The 12,960-nt window shown below is 49.7% G+C and overlaps 1 protein-coding gene across 2 annotated transcripts in view; it reads right to left on the bottom strand.

The window, feature by feature from the left end:
• Nucleotides 1-12,960, bottom strand: part of VAV2 (vav guanine nucleotide exchange factor 2) — a 127,692-nt gene that overhangs the window by 15,692 nt on the left and 99,040 nt on the right. Inside the window, exons 5-11 of one of the 2 annotated variants that reach the window (XM_068211105.1) lie at nt 9,455-9,557; nt 8,012-8,026; nt 7,253-7,351; nt 5,803-5,871; nt 5,126-5,226; nt 1,898-1,997; nt 559-654 (exon numbers count right to left, since the gene is read on the bottom strand). In XM_068211105.1, coding sequence (XP_068067206.1) covers nt 559-654; nt 1,898-1,997; nt 5,126-5,226; nt 5,803-5,871; nt 7,253-7,351; nt 8,012-8,026; nt 9,455-9,557 — 583 coding nt within the window. The remainder of the gene's footprint in view (nt 1-558; nt 655-1,897; nt 1,998-5,125; nt 5,227-5,802; nt 5,872-7,252; nt 7,352-8,011; nt 8,027-9,454; nt 9,558-12,960) is intronic. The other variant, XM_068211106.1, reaches the window with a different exon arrangement.

The raw sequence follows: 12,960 nt of genomic DNA, 5'->3' as shown, positions 1-12,960 counted from the left end.
AAATAAAGAGTTTGGATGTGCTAGGAAAGATGCCCAGACCCTGCTTGCACCAGACAGGGTCTGCCTGAGTGTTGGCAGGGTGGTGACAGGGATGCCAGGGTGGCTGCAGGCATTCCAAGGGTGACTGGAGGGATGCCAGGGAGGTGGCAGGGATGCCTGGGTGACAGCAGGCATGCCAGGAAGGTGGCAGGGATGCAGGGATGCCCAAGCAGGCAGCTGTGGCTGCAGGACAGGGAACACACCAAGGGCTGGTGCTTGAGAGATCTGTTACCCGGAGGTGACTGGAGGAATTTCACACATAATCAGATTATATGCAAGCTTATTTTATATTCATTAAGTGCCTCTCGTGGCTACCAAGTGCAGAATTACCCTGGGTCACTATAATTTAGGAGACAGCACAAATATTATGTTGTGTTAAGTAGCTCTAGTAATTATTTTATTTGAAGGGGAATAAAAATCCCAACCCTTGCTCTGCATTTGGCAATGATTCACCCTCCACTGACAGAGGTGAGAGATGCTACAGAGCAGACAGAGAAATGCCAGTGCTGAAAAACTTACTTTTAACAGGAGATGATACTTCAAAACTCTTTGCATTGGAACCACCAGCAGATCTTGCAATTTGAATTTCCCATCCTGGACCTTTAGCGTGCATTCCTGGGAAGATCAATAAATCAGCAGTGAGAAAACAACAGCTTCCCACCTAAAAGAAGTCTCTGAAGTCTTGAGAATGTTTGTTTGGCTCCTGTAAACTCAGTCTGGATGCCCACAGACCTGTGGTCCTTGCAGCCACGCAGCCATGGCTGGGCTCCCACCACAGAGGTTATCAAGGGATTAATCCCAGGGGCTGGACCCTAAATTCCAGCCACTGCCATGCAAATGAGCCACTCCAGCCTAATGAGATGCTGCTCATTAGGGCACTGCACGAATGCCCTCAGACCTGGGGAAATGTCAAATGAAACCCATTTGCCTCAGCCACCTCCTTGCTGGGCCAAGCTGATGCAGCTGATTTGTGAGGGGCTGGCACTGAGCATGCAGCCTGTGGCTCTGGAGTCCCTGACGAGCATTAAGTCATTAAGATGAGCTAATTGTGGTTGCAGGAAGTTTTGGCACCTTTACCTTTGCCCAGACCCGTTTTCAGCCCCTCTGTGTGACCTGACAGAGCTGCCAGGAGGGAGGGAGGGACAGCAAAAGCAGGGAGCAACTGGATGCTCCAGCCTTGATGTGAGACACAGAGAGCACATTTTGAACAATTCCTAACTGCAGTTTTAGCCCTGAATTGGGCTCACACATGGAATCAAAGTGCATTTGTGGAAGGTGAGGTAATGTATACAGACAGCCCAGCAAATTCCAGTTAGCATCAAGAGCAAAGCAGGAATTAGAGCTGGGTAAAAACAGCAGCTCAAACAATGCATCCCTTCTGGGGCTCCTTTGATTCCCTTAATATCTGGATCAACCCCTTTTTACAATAAGGAGGCCAGGGCAGGAATTCTGCTGCTTCCCTGGGGATTTGGGTTTGCCTCTGACGGTCCCCGATGCTGCTGGTGGCTTTGGAAAACCACGTGGCTCCTGGTTTGGGGATGCTCAGGGCTTGGACCACTCAAAGGACATGTCCCACAGCCAGTCCCACTCAAATAAAATCACTGGTTTGTTTAAACTTGGAGAAACTCGGGGAGGAAGGACAGAGCACGGGGCTGGTGAGGAGATAAGGCAAAAACAAAGGATCAGGACAGGGTAAGCCCCAGCTTTGCTCCCTCTGTGGCAGCACAGACACACTCTGACACCCTTCTTCTCTTCTGGTAAATCAAACATTCCCCGGACACCACCCTCAGCTCCAGCAAGTCCTCCCCAAAGCTGGGACAAGGGGTGGGGGGCAGCACTCAGCCCCCTGCCCGCTCACCTCCACCTTCTGCCGGACATCCTCCCGGTTGGCAAGGAGGTGGTTCAGGGTGTTCTGGGCATATTCCATGTGGCTGCAGTACTTGCCATAAATCAGCAGCCTGGAGAGAGGAAAATCACAGGTTTAACTGGAAATGCTGGCAGTTATAAGCTGCTATAAAAGATATATAAACGTGTGCACGGCGAAAGGACGAGGCAAACAGCTATTCCCCCATTTCACTGCTTTGCAAAGGACAAACACTCTTTTCTTGTGTGGCTTTTTGACATTTACATTTTCAACATTTGGACATTTAGAAGCTTCCAGAGCCCAGGGAGGTGATTCAGCTCATGATGAACAGAAGGGGCTGGGTGGCCAGAGCAGAAGAGCCTGTTTTTAGATGAGATAGTGGGATGAGATTCTTCCTTGTGAGGGTGGTGAGGAACTGCCAGAAGTTGCCCAGAGAATTTGTGGCTGACTCTGGAAGTATCCAAGGCCAGGTTGGATGGGGCTTGGAGCAACCTGGGATGGTGGAAGGTGTCCCTGCCCATGGCAGGGGGTGAAATGGGATGAATTTTAAGGTCCTTTCTAACCCAAACCATTCAGTGATTCTATGATGGCTCTATGTCACATTTTAGAATCACATCTTCTTGAAAGAGCCACAGGGACCTAGAGATCAAGAGCCTGGGTAATTGGGAAAAGAATGTTGTCACAGCCTTTGGAAACACTGTGAAGCTCTGCATGGACACCCTGGGCTATAAATTTAACCACTGAGGAAAAAAGAGCAGTTTTGTCATGGATTCCCCCTCTTCTCTCATTAATCCTGCCTGACAGGTTTGGGTTTTCTCCCCCTTCCTGGCTGTTAACTGTTCTGCTGCAGCTAAGACACATCTTCCATCACAAACTGCAACTCATCCATTAATTGGGGGCCCCATCTCTCGATGGAGATGACCTGGGAACCACTGACCCAGCTGCTCCATAAACATGGGACATTCACACCCAGCAGGGAAGTGAATAAAGAGATTTATGGAGCCACAGCCCTGGCAGAGCCACAGCCAGCAAAGATTATTCTACCTCTTCCCCCTGACAACTTCTGCACAGGCACAATAATATCCACCTTGCCAGCATGGGGAGAGCTTCAAAAAAGCTTCAGGAGCATAAATTCAAACCTCTGGCTTCCAGAGGAAGAGATTTACAAACTATTTCCTTAAAAAGGCCCCTGCAAAGCCAAGGAGCAATGCATCATTTTGCCAGAATGCCTCCAAGGATGTGGAGGGAAGCAGGAGTTATTTGTCATGGATAGATTTGATGGAGGAAGGTCCCATATTCAGGGACCAAATGGGGACTCGGGAGGTCCATGTTCCTTTCTTGGTGGGGCACCACTGTCTCCCTGGCGAGTTCACCTCCTCCTCCTCCTGCACTGAAATGTGCACCTCCTCCTCCCTTGCTGTAAAATGTGGTATTCCTGACTTTCCTGATGTAGGAAAGCACTCTGCCTATTTACATCAGCTTGCTCCAAACTCTCCATCCCCAACAATCTGCTTTTAGGGACTTCTCCAAGGCAACCCCCCCTTGTCGAGCAGCAGTTTCCCACAGCACTGATGTCCCCAAAATGCCCATGGACTGAAGAGAGCTTCAGAACCACCATCACCACCTCACAGCTGTTTTGGCTCCTTCCCTCACATCTCTCCAAGGCCTTCAGGTCCTTCAGGAAGCTGTTTGCAAGCTCCCTTAGGAAGGGGGTCAGTTGGTTCACCCATCTGCATGGAACTCAGCAGCTCCAAGCATTCTGCCAGCTCCCACCAGCACATTAACAGAAGAAAACATTGATTTAATGGCTCAAAACCCAGCCTCGTGCTCCTGCACAGCCACAGCACCTCCCTGGGCAGCAGTGTCACCCCCACAACTCCTCTTGTGTGCCCTCCCTGCTCCCTGTGTCCCCAGGGATGGCACTGGCATGCACGGGGCTGAGCCAGGAATGAGGAGATCAAAATCACCTAAGTGAGTTTTATGAGTATTTTGAAATTATTTGCATTCTTCTTTGGAATATTTTTGTAATTTAACCCTGAAAAAAATGCCCTTTATAACCAGAGGCCCTACGAATGCTGGAAGATGTGACCTCACGGTGTGTTATTAATGCAGATGGTATTTCTGGAGTTATTGACTTCTGAATGGCATTTCTGTGTCTAGACACTGGTTTAATCACAGTGAAATAACAGCCTGGCACCATTCCACAATGAATCACCCTTTGATTAGTATTAAGGATATTAAAGGCTTTTATCAACCTTATCCCTGTGTGCTGGGGTGCTCCTGCTTGCAGCTGCCAAAACTCAGGATTGATTCTGTTTGTGAAAGAAACTTTCACATTTATTCTTCGTGCAGGAGGTGCGGGATGAGCTCTGTGCCAAATATGAGATTCTTGGAGAGTGAGGAATCACTTTGATCAAAGCAGGGCCGAGTCTCCCCTGCACAGGAGTCACCCCACCACATCACAGCCCTCTGCTGCTTGCAGAGACCACACAAAACCCCTGAAGGCCACTGAGGTTTTACTCCATTCCAGCTCATCTCTATCCCCTCAGATGTGTCCCCACAAACACATTGGATATTCAGTCTCCTACAGGATGCTGAGCTCAAGAAAAATCCAGCTGCAGCCAGGGGCTTGCAGGAGCAGGGATCCAAGGGAGCCTGGTGGGTCACAGGGGACACGTCCCAGCCTCTGCCCTGGCTGACCTGACAGCTGTGGCTGGATTTGGCTGCTTAATGTCAGCACTCAGTGATGTTTCAGCTGCCTCAGAGCATTTTGCTGTGGAGGATGCAAACCTGGGCTGTTGTGAAAGGCATCTCTGGAATCACGGAATTATTAAGGTGGAAAAAGACCTCTGAGTCCAACCATTAACCCAGCACTGCCAATAAACCATGGCCCTAAGCACCACAGCCACACAATTTTTGGACACTTCCAGGGATTGTGACCCCACCACTTCCCTGGGCAGCCTGTTCCAGTGCTTGACAACCTTCCCAGTGAAGAAATTTTTACTAATATCTATTCAAAACCTCCCCTGGTGGAACCTGAGGCCGTTTCCTCTTGTCCTGTTGTTACCTGAGAAAAAAGACAATTCCCCACCTGACTCCAACCTCCTTTCAGGCAGTAGTAGAGAGTGAGAAGGCAGAGAGTAACAAGAACTCTGTTTAAATCTCCAAAAATAACCCAAATCTGTTAAAGCTGGAGCTGCCTGAAGCCCAGAATTCCTTTACCTCTCTTTGAACTCCAGGAACACTTTTGCCAGGCTGCTTCCTCCAGACATCATTGAGACATCGATGGCTCTCAGGAAACTGAAGTGCACTTTAATTAGGTCCTGAAACCAAGCAACAGTCAACACTTTAAACACATCCAAAGCAGGTGGGCAAACAGAGCCTAAAGAAATGCACATTCACTCCTTCATCAGGCAGGGTTTTCCCACTTTTAGGTGTTTGTAAAGAAAGTTGTTCTAGTGGAACCAGCCCTGCCTGGCCTGGAGGACAGAGGTGTCATTCCAGCAGTGAGAAATGCCCCAGGGTGGGGAGGGAGGAGGAGATGGGATGGAAGGAGTGGAGGAGATGCCAGGTTTTGACCTAGACCCTGTGCAAGCCAGAGGAGGAATAAATCCCTTCATCACCCTCTGCCCAAACCAGCTAAAATCCAGAGCCCCAGCCTGAAACACCCACCAGATAGAATTGTTTTCTTTCTTAGAGTTCACATATTCCCCACCTCTAAAACTGTGTTGAAGAATGTCTCCTAAACCAGTTTAAGCTCCACAGCACACTAAAGGCTAGAGCTCTCCAAGTGAATGCACAAATCTATCAGGAAATCAGAAAACCTCCTCCTAAGCAGGGAGAGGGCTGAGCTGCTGTGAAAAGAACAAAGATTTAAGGCACAATGCCCACAGTGTTACCTCCAAATTGATAAAAATAGCTTCCATGTCTTGGGGAGTCAGTACCAGCCTCAGGGGGTTCATATAGTTCTGCAAGAGGGAAACAGAAAAAGGACTGAGGTACTGCAGAGGAGGGAACGAGGTTGTGCAAGGGATTTTTAATTTCTGCTTCACCAGCTGAGTTCACCTGGGCAGGTTTTAATGAGCTTAAGCACTTGCAAAGGCAGAGGATGACAGGGATGGAAGTGGGAGGCAGGAATTCCCAAGAGCGCATCATCCCTGAGCTCCCGCAGCACTTCCAGGGGTGGGAAGGTGCCAGACCCCCACCCATGGGTGCCCACAGCCCCCTCCCCTGCTAAAGCTGCAGCAGGGGGGTGAAATGCACTCAGCTCCTGCAGTCCTTGGCTGCACTGAAGCATCTTCCCAGCTCTTTTATCTCCCTGGAATTCTGCCCTTGAGAAGGCAGCGATGATGTGATTACATGGGCAATGCCTTTCTGAACAAATACATATTAATAGGAATATCTGCGTGACTTGGGACTGCAAAAAAACCCAAATACAACACAGCCAAAAGGGGAACTTCCACCCTTAACACCACCAGAACCTGCAAAGCCTTTGCAAGCTTTAATTCATATCAAAGCAATAATTTAACTCTTCCTTTCTCCTGAACCAGAGGGCTGTGGCTGTTTCCAAGGAACAAGGGTTCCTTGGAAACATAAATGACAAATCTTTCGGGACATTTTCCTGGAAAATGGGAAACATTCTTCCATTTTTTCCAGTTTTGCTCACAGCTTCTTCGGGGGAACTTTCAGCAGACAGAGGGAAAGAATGGCAAAAGGGGAGGGAACAAAAGCATCAGGGTGATTAGAAATGGCAGCTTGATTTTCATTACTGTTCTTCCTTCCTGCTGCTTTCCTGGGAGCAGGAACCTCCTCCAGGCTCCATCCACGACTCTGCTGCCTCGCTGAGGTGTTCCCTTTTATTTGTTTTTAAAAGAAAGGAGCCACAATAATTCATCAAAACCAATTAAAACCCCGCCCGCGAATTTCGGCAGCAGAACGGTCCTTTTAATCCAATTAGCTTCAATGGCAAGTCAGCACAGCTTCAGCACTCTGAATAAAGGAATTATTCCGTGGCAATCAGAGTGATAAGAGATATCTGCAAACAGGGCTCTTATCAGCAAACCCGGCCTGGCTGAGCCAGGAGTGGGAGATTCTCACCCCAGGAGAGGGGGGACACGGCAGGAGGCTTTTCAGCCTGGTTCACAAAAAAAAGATGCTGGTTTTGGCTCCTGCATGCTGCACATTGGTGCCTGTCAGGGTTTTGTGGATCCCCCTCCCTCTCCCGTTTTTCCCCATCCTGCTCCTCACATCTTCCAGCTCTGGGAGCAAGAACCAGCCCAGCACAATTCATGTGGGATCCAGGGCTTGCTGGGGAAGGGGATGCTATGGAAAACAGGGCTCAGTTCTCACCTTTTCTATATCTTCAAGTGTTTTGTAGTATTTGGCCTCGGTTTCTTGGATTTCTAGCAAACAGCAATTCCTTTTGTCATCTTCTGTCATTCCCATTTTCTAGGGAAAAGAAAAATTAGGCATGGTCAGATAGTCCTAAGGGAGTTCCAGCAGCCTGGTGGGGCTCCAGTTACAGCAACCAAGAACAAGTTTGGAAAGTCAGGAGAGAACCACTACTGGTTTATGCTAAAGGGAACTATTTTTATCCAAAAAATATATGGAGGAACCTTGGCCGTGTTATTTAATATGTTTCAACATGAAAAACACTGCATTTTTTGCATTTATTACAGCCACACCACCACAGACTATCAGCTAAAGAAGAATAATAAGAGATAAAGGCTGATTTTTTCCCTTTTAAAATTTTATTTTTATTGCTTAAGAGGAAACTCACAACAGATACTAAATGGGTCACAAATAATATATCAGACTTATACAAATCCCTGGCCAGGGTTGCCAATTCTCCTGATTTTAGGTCAAATCTGATAAAATGTGCTTTTCCCAAAGCCCCAGGTCCTGGAGTCACTTCTGCTCTGTAAAGCTGGGACCACGTGTTGGGAGCTGCTGCACTTGGCAGGGATGAATCTGAATTCGGGAGGGAGTGCAGTGATGGGGTTTTATGGATCATGCACAGGAACAGAGCCCCTCTGTCCACCCCCTCAGAACTCAGAGCTGGGACCTTTCAGCTGGATGAAACCCCAGATTTTAATCAATTCATCTTACCTGCATGTATCTAATCTGAAGCATGCAGAAATACAAGAAGCCATTAGCATCACACACTTGCTGTTGCAACAAATGTTACCCAAAAAGCTCAGTTTTGGGGCAGATATATTAAAAATAGACTCTTTCCCTCAGGGAAGTGAAAGGGAGTCACAGCTCTCAACTCCAATGCTGCTCAGCAGAAAACAAAAAATAATGTGGAGGGGACAGTGAAAAATTGCCATTTCCACTGACCTTAATCCTTATTACCTGGCTGCTGGAGCTTTCCCCCATTTTTCCCATTTATGCAAGAAATTCCTAGCAAAACCTACCCCTGGGGCAGTTCTTGGGCCAAGTGGCTTTTGCAGCTGGTGGAGGCCAACGAGCTGTGCTGCCTTCAGACCCAAACACTTTGGCAGGATCAGTGGGAATATTTTGGGCACAACTCGTTGATCCAGAGGGCGTTTTGGTGTGCAGGGAGCTCCTCCAGCTGCAGCCAAGGTGTGAAGGGATGGAATGAGGGGTTTATTATCTTTGAGGAAGCAGAGCACAGGCATCCATGGATGCACATTCCCAGGCTCCAGCCCCTCGTGTCTGGCTCAGCCAGGTCCAGCTCCAGGGATTGAACTGATCACTGAACTTGTCCATTGATCCTGCTTTGTTCCAGGGAGGTGGAACTAGGGGAGAGTAATTAATGGCTGAACAAAGCCTGGGGGAGGCAGGTATTGGAGGTGGGGAGAAAATTTGGAAGGTCACACTCTGGAGAAGGTCCCTTCCAGCCCTGCTGGGGACACATGTAGGGAGGTAACTGTGGGCACCTTGGGGAGGTGCAACGGCCACCAGCACCTCCTTGGCTCATCCATGGAGTGTGATATTTGCTCCAGAGCCCTTGGAGGTATCACAAGTCTCTCCATGATGCTGTCCATGCCTCACACTCAGGCTTTTCCATCAGCAAAAGCTTGTTAGAGGTGACACACGGGGACAGCCACTTGTCCCTAATGCCACACAGGTCCCTGCTGCCCCAGAAAGCTCCACTGTAAACATCTTCCTGCTCTGAGCCATCCAGACAGCTGCTGGATCCCTGGCACACAGATCTGTCACCCTGAACTAAAAATACCAGTGGCACCTCTGGCTGACGGAGCAGGAGGAGCCTCCCCAGAAAGGCTGGAGTGACACAGCCTCAGCATCAAAATCCTATTTTTAGCTTATTGTTTAGGGCTTATTAGGTCTCCCTTTCCCTTCCTCCTCCCCAGACTCCTGCAGATGACAGGCTGGGCTGGGAAACTCCTCGGAGAACCCCTGTGGGGCTGGTGCCATCCCAGCTGCTGCTCCGTTTTGAGGAGCGACTCAGAGCAATTCCCTTCCCTGCAGCATCACCTGCCAGTGGCACGGAGTTATTTCCTTCCTGAACCCCCTCCCTCTCCCTCCCACCGAGGTGTAGCTGTGAAAACACAGCTGAGTTGTTACCATGGGCTGCTGAACTTCCACTCTGATGATATCCTCGTAGATATCATCGCCCTCATCCTCGCAGGGGACGCAGTCGTAGATGTCCTCCCCCAGGTCGTGTTCGCTGCAAGGAGAAGGAGAGGGAGTCAGGGATAATAACCAGGGGATGTTCATTGTCACTTCATCAGGCACCGAGGAGGGAGGAGAATCCCAATAAGAAAATCCTGTGAAATTTCAGCCCATGTTTTTCCCGGATCAGTGCTTGCTGCACATTTCTTTCCGCTGGCTGGAGGCTGGAAAAGGCGGAACGCTGCTCGACACGAGCAGGGATCACAGCCAAGAATTGCTCTGTGCCCTGTGCCAGGCGTGCCCACGATGCCCACACCACCACGGGCTGCCAGCTCTGCCCCTGCAGAGCTTTTATTCGGCACTAATGGGCCCAGCTGAGATGGATCTGCCAGCCAAGTGCCCAGCAGGACCATCTGAGCCACCAGCTCCAGCTCCACAGGTGCCCACAACCTCCCCTTCAGCTCCTCTTCAGGACCAGGAGCAGCTCTTGCATCAATGACTTTGTATCATGCCCAGAGAATTCACTCTGAGGGTTGGATTTGGTCTGCTTTAGGCTCTGCGTTCGCTCTTGATCTGATTTTGCTTTTTCTCATTGAAAGGTTTCCTTTGTGCCACAAAACCATCCCCTTCCCCCAGCCAGGGGTGCAAACTGCTGTAGGAGCCCAGATCCACTCCAAGCAGGAGCAGATATTGAGCACTCATCCAATGTCTCTGAGCAGTAGGAGAAGCATCCCAGTCCTGAGCAACCAAGCCTGGGCTGTGCAGGACCCACAGCAATGCCTGGACCCAGCCCTGGGCATTCCATCCAGGTTTAAATGCTCTGCATCCAGTTATCTGAGTGATGCACCAACTCCCACAAAGCCCAATGCCTGCCCTGAGGGGCAACTGGGTGGTTTTTAATCCAGCATTTCCCAGAGGAGTAGGAGGCTCTCCTGACCACCATAAGGTGATCTCATCAGACAGCTCGGTGGGCAGAGGCCAATAACAACATTTACAGCAGGGAGAAATTAAACAGCAAAATGTCACATTTTGAGGACCAGCCCCACCACTTTGGAGCTGCCCCTATACTCCCAGGCTTCAAAGGCATCCCAGAGCTGTAGAGCCTAGTTTGTGCTAAAGGTGATGGTGTTCAGTAATTAATTCTCATCTGAGCCTCCACACCCCTCCCAGGGGCTCCTCAGCCTTGGAATACTTTTGAAAATTCAGCCCATATTAAATACCAATTAACAATAATAATTCCAGTGCTTAGATCTACAGGTGCTGGCTGCTAACAGCTCCCACTGAAGTCAATCCCACAGGATCAGGACAGTGTGAAATGCTGGAATATCAAACAGTGTTCGCATATTTTACGAGCTGAGTCTTTCAACAGGGGTATTAATTACACACAAATAAATTTAGGTGTAAAGCTGTGCTCCAAGTGTGACACTCAACATCTCTCCATTATATATCACAGAGCAGCAGAGCACATCTGCCTGCAAAACCAGGCTTTACTCCTCTGCTTAAATACAGCCCTTTCTATTTATACAAACAGATTTATTCAATAAAAGTTTGGGGATTTTAAATAAATACACTGGCATGATGTATCCATCCCATTTTTCCCGGGTGATGCATTGCAGCTGCTGCAATAATGCCCACTAATAGCTGGTGATCCATCTTCCCCCTCCCAGGCGTCGCCGTTATTATCTGCACCAATATTTATATTCTCAGCTCTGCTCCTCATCCAGAGCCAGTCACTCCCAGCTCCTGATGAATCTCCCTGCCCACACCTCTCGGGCTGCTGGCTGTCTCTCCATACATCATTTCCCTGGCTGGAGGGTTTTTGGGAATGTGTGGTTGGGTTAATGTCACGGGCAGGAGCCCAGCTGGGTGTGGAACTGATGCCTTGGGAAGGCTGAGCTAGAACAGAGGCTGGACAGAGTTAAAGAATAAAGCAGGGATTTATTAAAAGGCCTCACCGGATCCACCTTGGGCAGCACAAGAGCTCAGTCAGGGCTGGGCTCATTTTGGGTTCATCACCAAGATGAACCAAAATGCACGACTGCTCCCGGGGGCTCTCACTGTGATCAGTTCTGCTCCATTTGCACATTGCAGTTCATTGTCCCATTCCAGCTCCAGCCCATGCAGTCCCATCCTTCTTGTTTTTCTCTCTCCAGCCCATGTTGTTTCTGCTCCTGGGCCTGAGGTTTGGATCATTTGTCCTTGGTCCCCAGCTAGAGAAGGAATTGTTTTCTCTCCCTGCTCTGTGAAGAGAGCTCACCATCCCCTAATAGGAAGCACAGAACTCCACACCACAGCAGCACAGAATGTGGAAAACAGAAAAGCTAAAACCTGAGGCATCATTTCCTCCTAAGGCATGAACACAACCAGGAGAGGCCTGGGGCAATGCTGCTGCTGGAGCAGAGCCTGCTTGGAGTGAGGGATGAACATCCCCATCCCTGGAGAGCTTGGGAACTGCTCTGGGACACGTGCAGAGGAGAAGATGGCATCCTGAGGTGTCCCTGAGCATCACCTGGAACTCCTCTCCCACACAAGCAGGTGCCACATCCAAGCCTCAGAGCCTGCTCTGCCCATCCCCAGCCTGGTGCTGCTGTTCCCAGCCTGGACAAACTCTCTTCTTCTCCCTCTCCAAGAAGCCATGAGCTCTGGAGCATGGTGGGCACACTCTGGGAGAAACTCAGCTGACAGCACGTGATGCTGAAGGGGCTTTCACAGAATCAGGGTTGGGAGAACCCTTCAAGAACATGTGGTTCAACCTGAACTCAGCACCACCACCCCTAAGCCATGGCCCCAAGTGCCAGATGGGTTTTGCTCAGTCATGGGCTGAGACTGGAGAAGGGTGGATGCCCCAAGGCCTTTCCCACCAGGAAAGAAATGCCTCCCAAGGGACAATCCAGCAGCTTTGCCCACAGAAGTGCCAACAGCCCTTGGACACAAACGCTGCACCCACATCCTGACAGCACCTCACAGCTCCATTCCTCTAGTGAAGGGGCTGAACCTCGCTGCTCCAGCCCTTCCTGGTGCTCCACAGCAGAACAAGCCCTTCTCTACTCCAGTTTCTGGTTTTGGGGAAAAAATAGGAACTATTCCCACACCCTGGGGACACCTAGAAAGACACCTCCACTCCAGAGCTCTGGGGAGATGCAGAGTTCCTCAAAGGCGACGGCCGTGGCAGTGTTACAACATCACCATGGTCCAGCAGCCTGTTATTTATTAAAACACATTCTCAGTGCATCTCTGAGAAACACCAGAGGCTGGCAGTTTTTATGGAGAGCAGTAAACCACGAGGATCAGCCTCTCCTGGAGCAGCCCAGGAGCAGCCAAGCTCCTGCAGGGCTGTATGGATGTTGACATCTCTGCTTTGCACATATTGATCCTCACCTGTCCCCACACTGTGACTGTCAGAGTTGAAAATAGACACCCTCCCTTGTCTTTAAAGTAGGGATTGGGATGATTTTAGC

The sequence above is a fragment of the Anomalospiza imberbis genome, chromosome 21, assembly GCF_031753505.1.
Source record: "Anomalospiza imberbis isolate Cuckoo-Finch-1a 21T00152 chromosome 21, ASM3175350v1, whole genome shotgun sequence".
Taxonomy (NCBI): Eukaryota; Metazoa; Chordata; class Aves; order Passeriformes; family Viduidae; genus Anomalospiza; species Anomalospiza imberbis.
The sequence above is the reverse complement of the archived record's forward strand: the minus strand, read 5'-3'. Positions and strand labels throughout refer to the sequence as shown.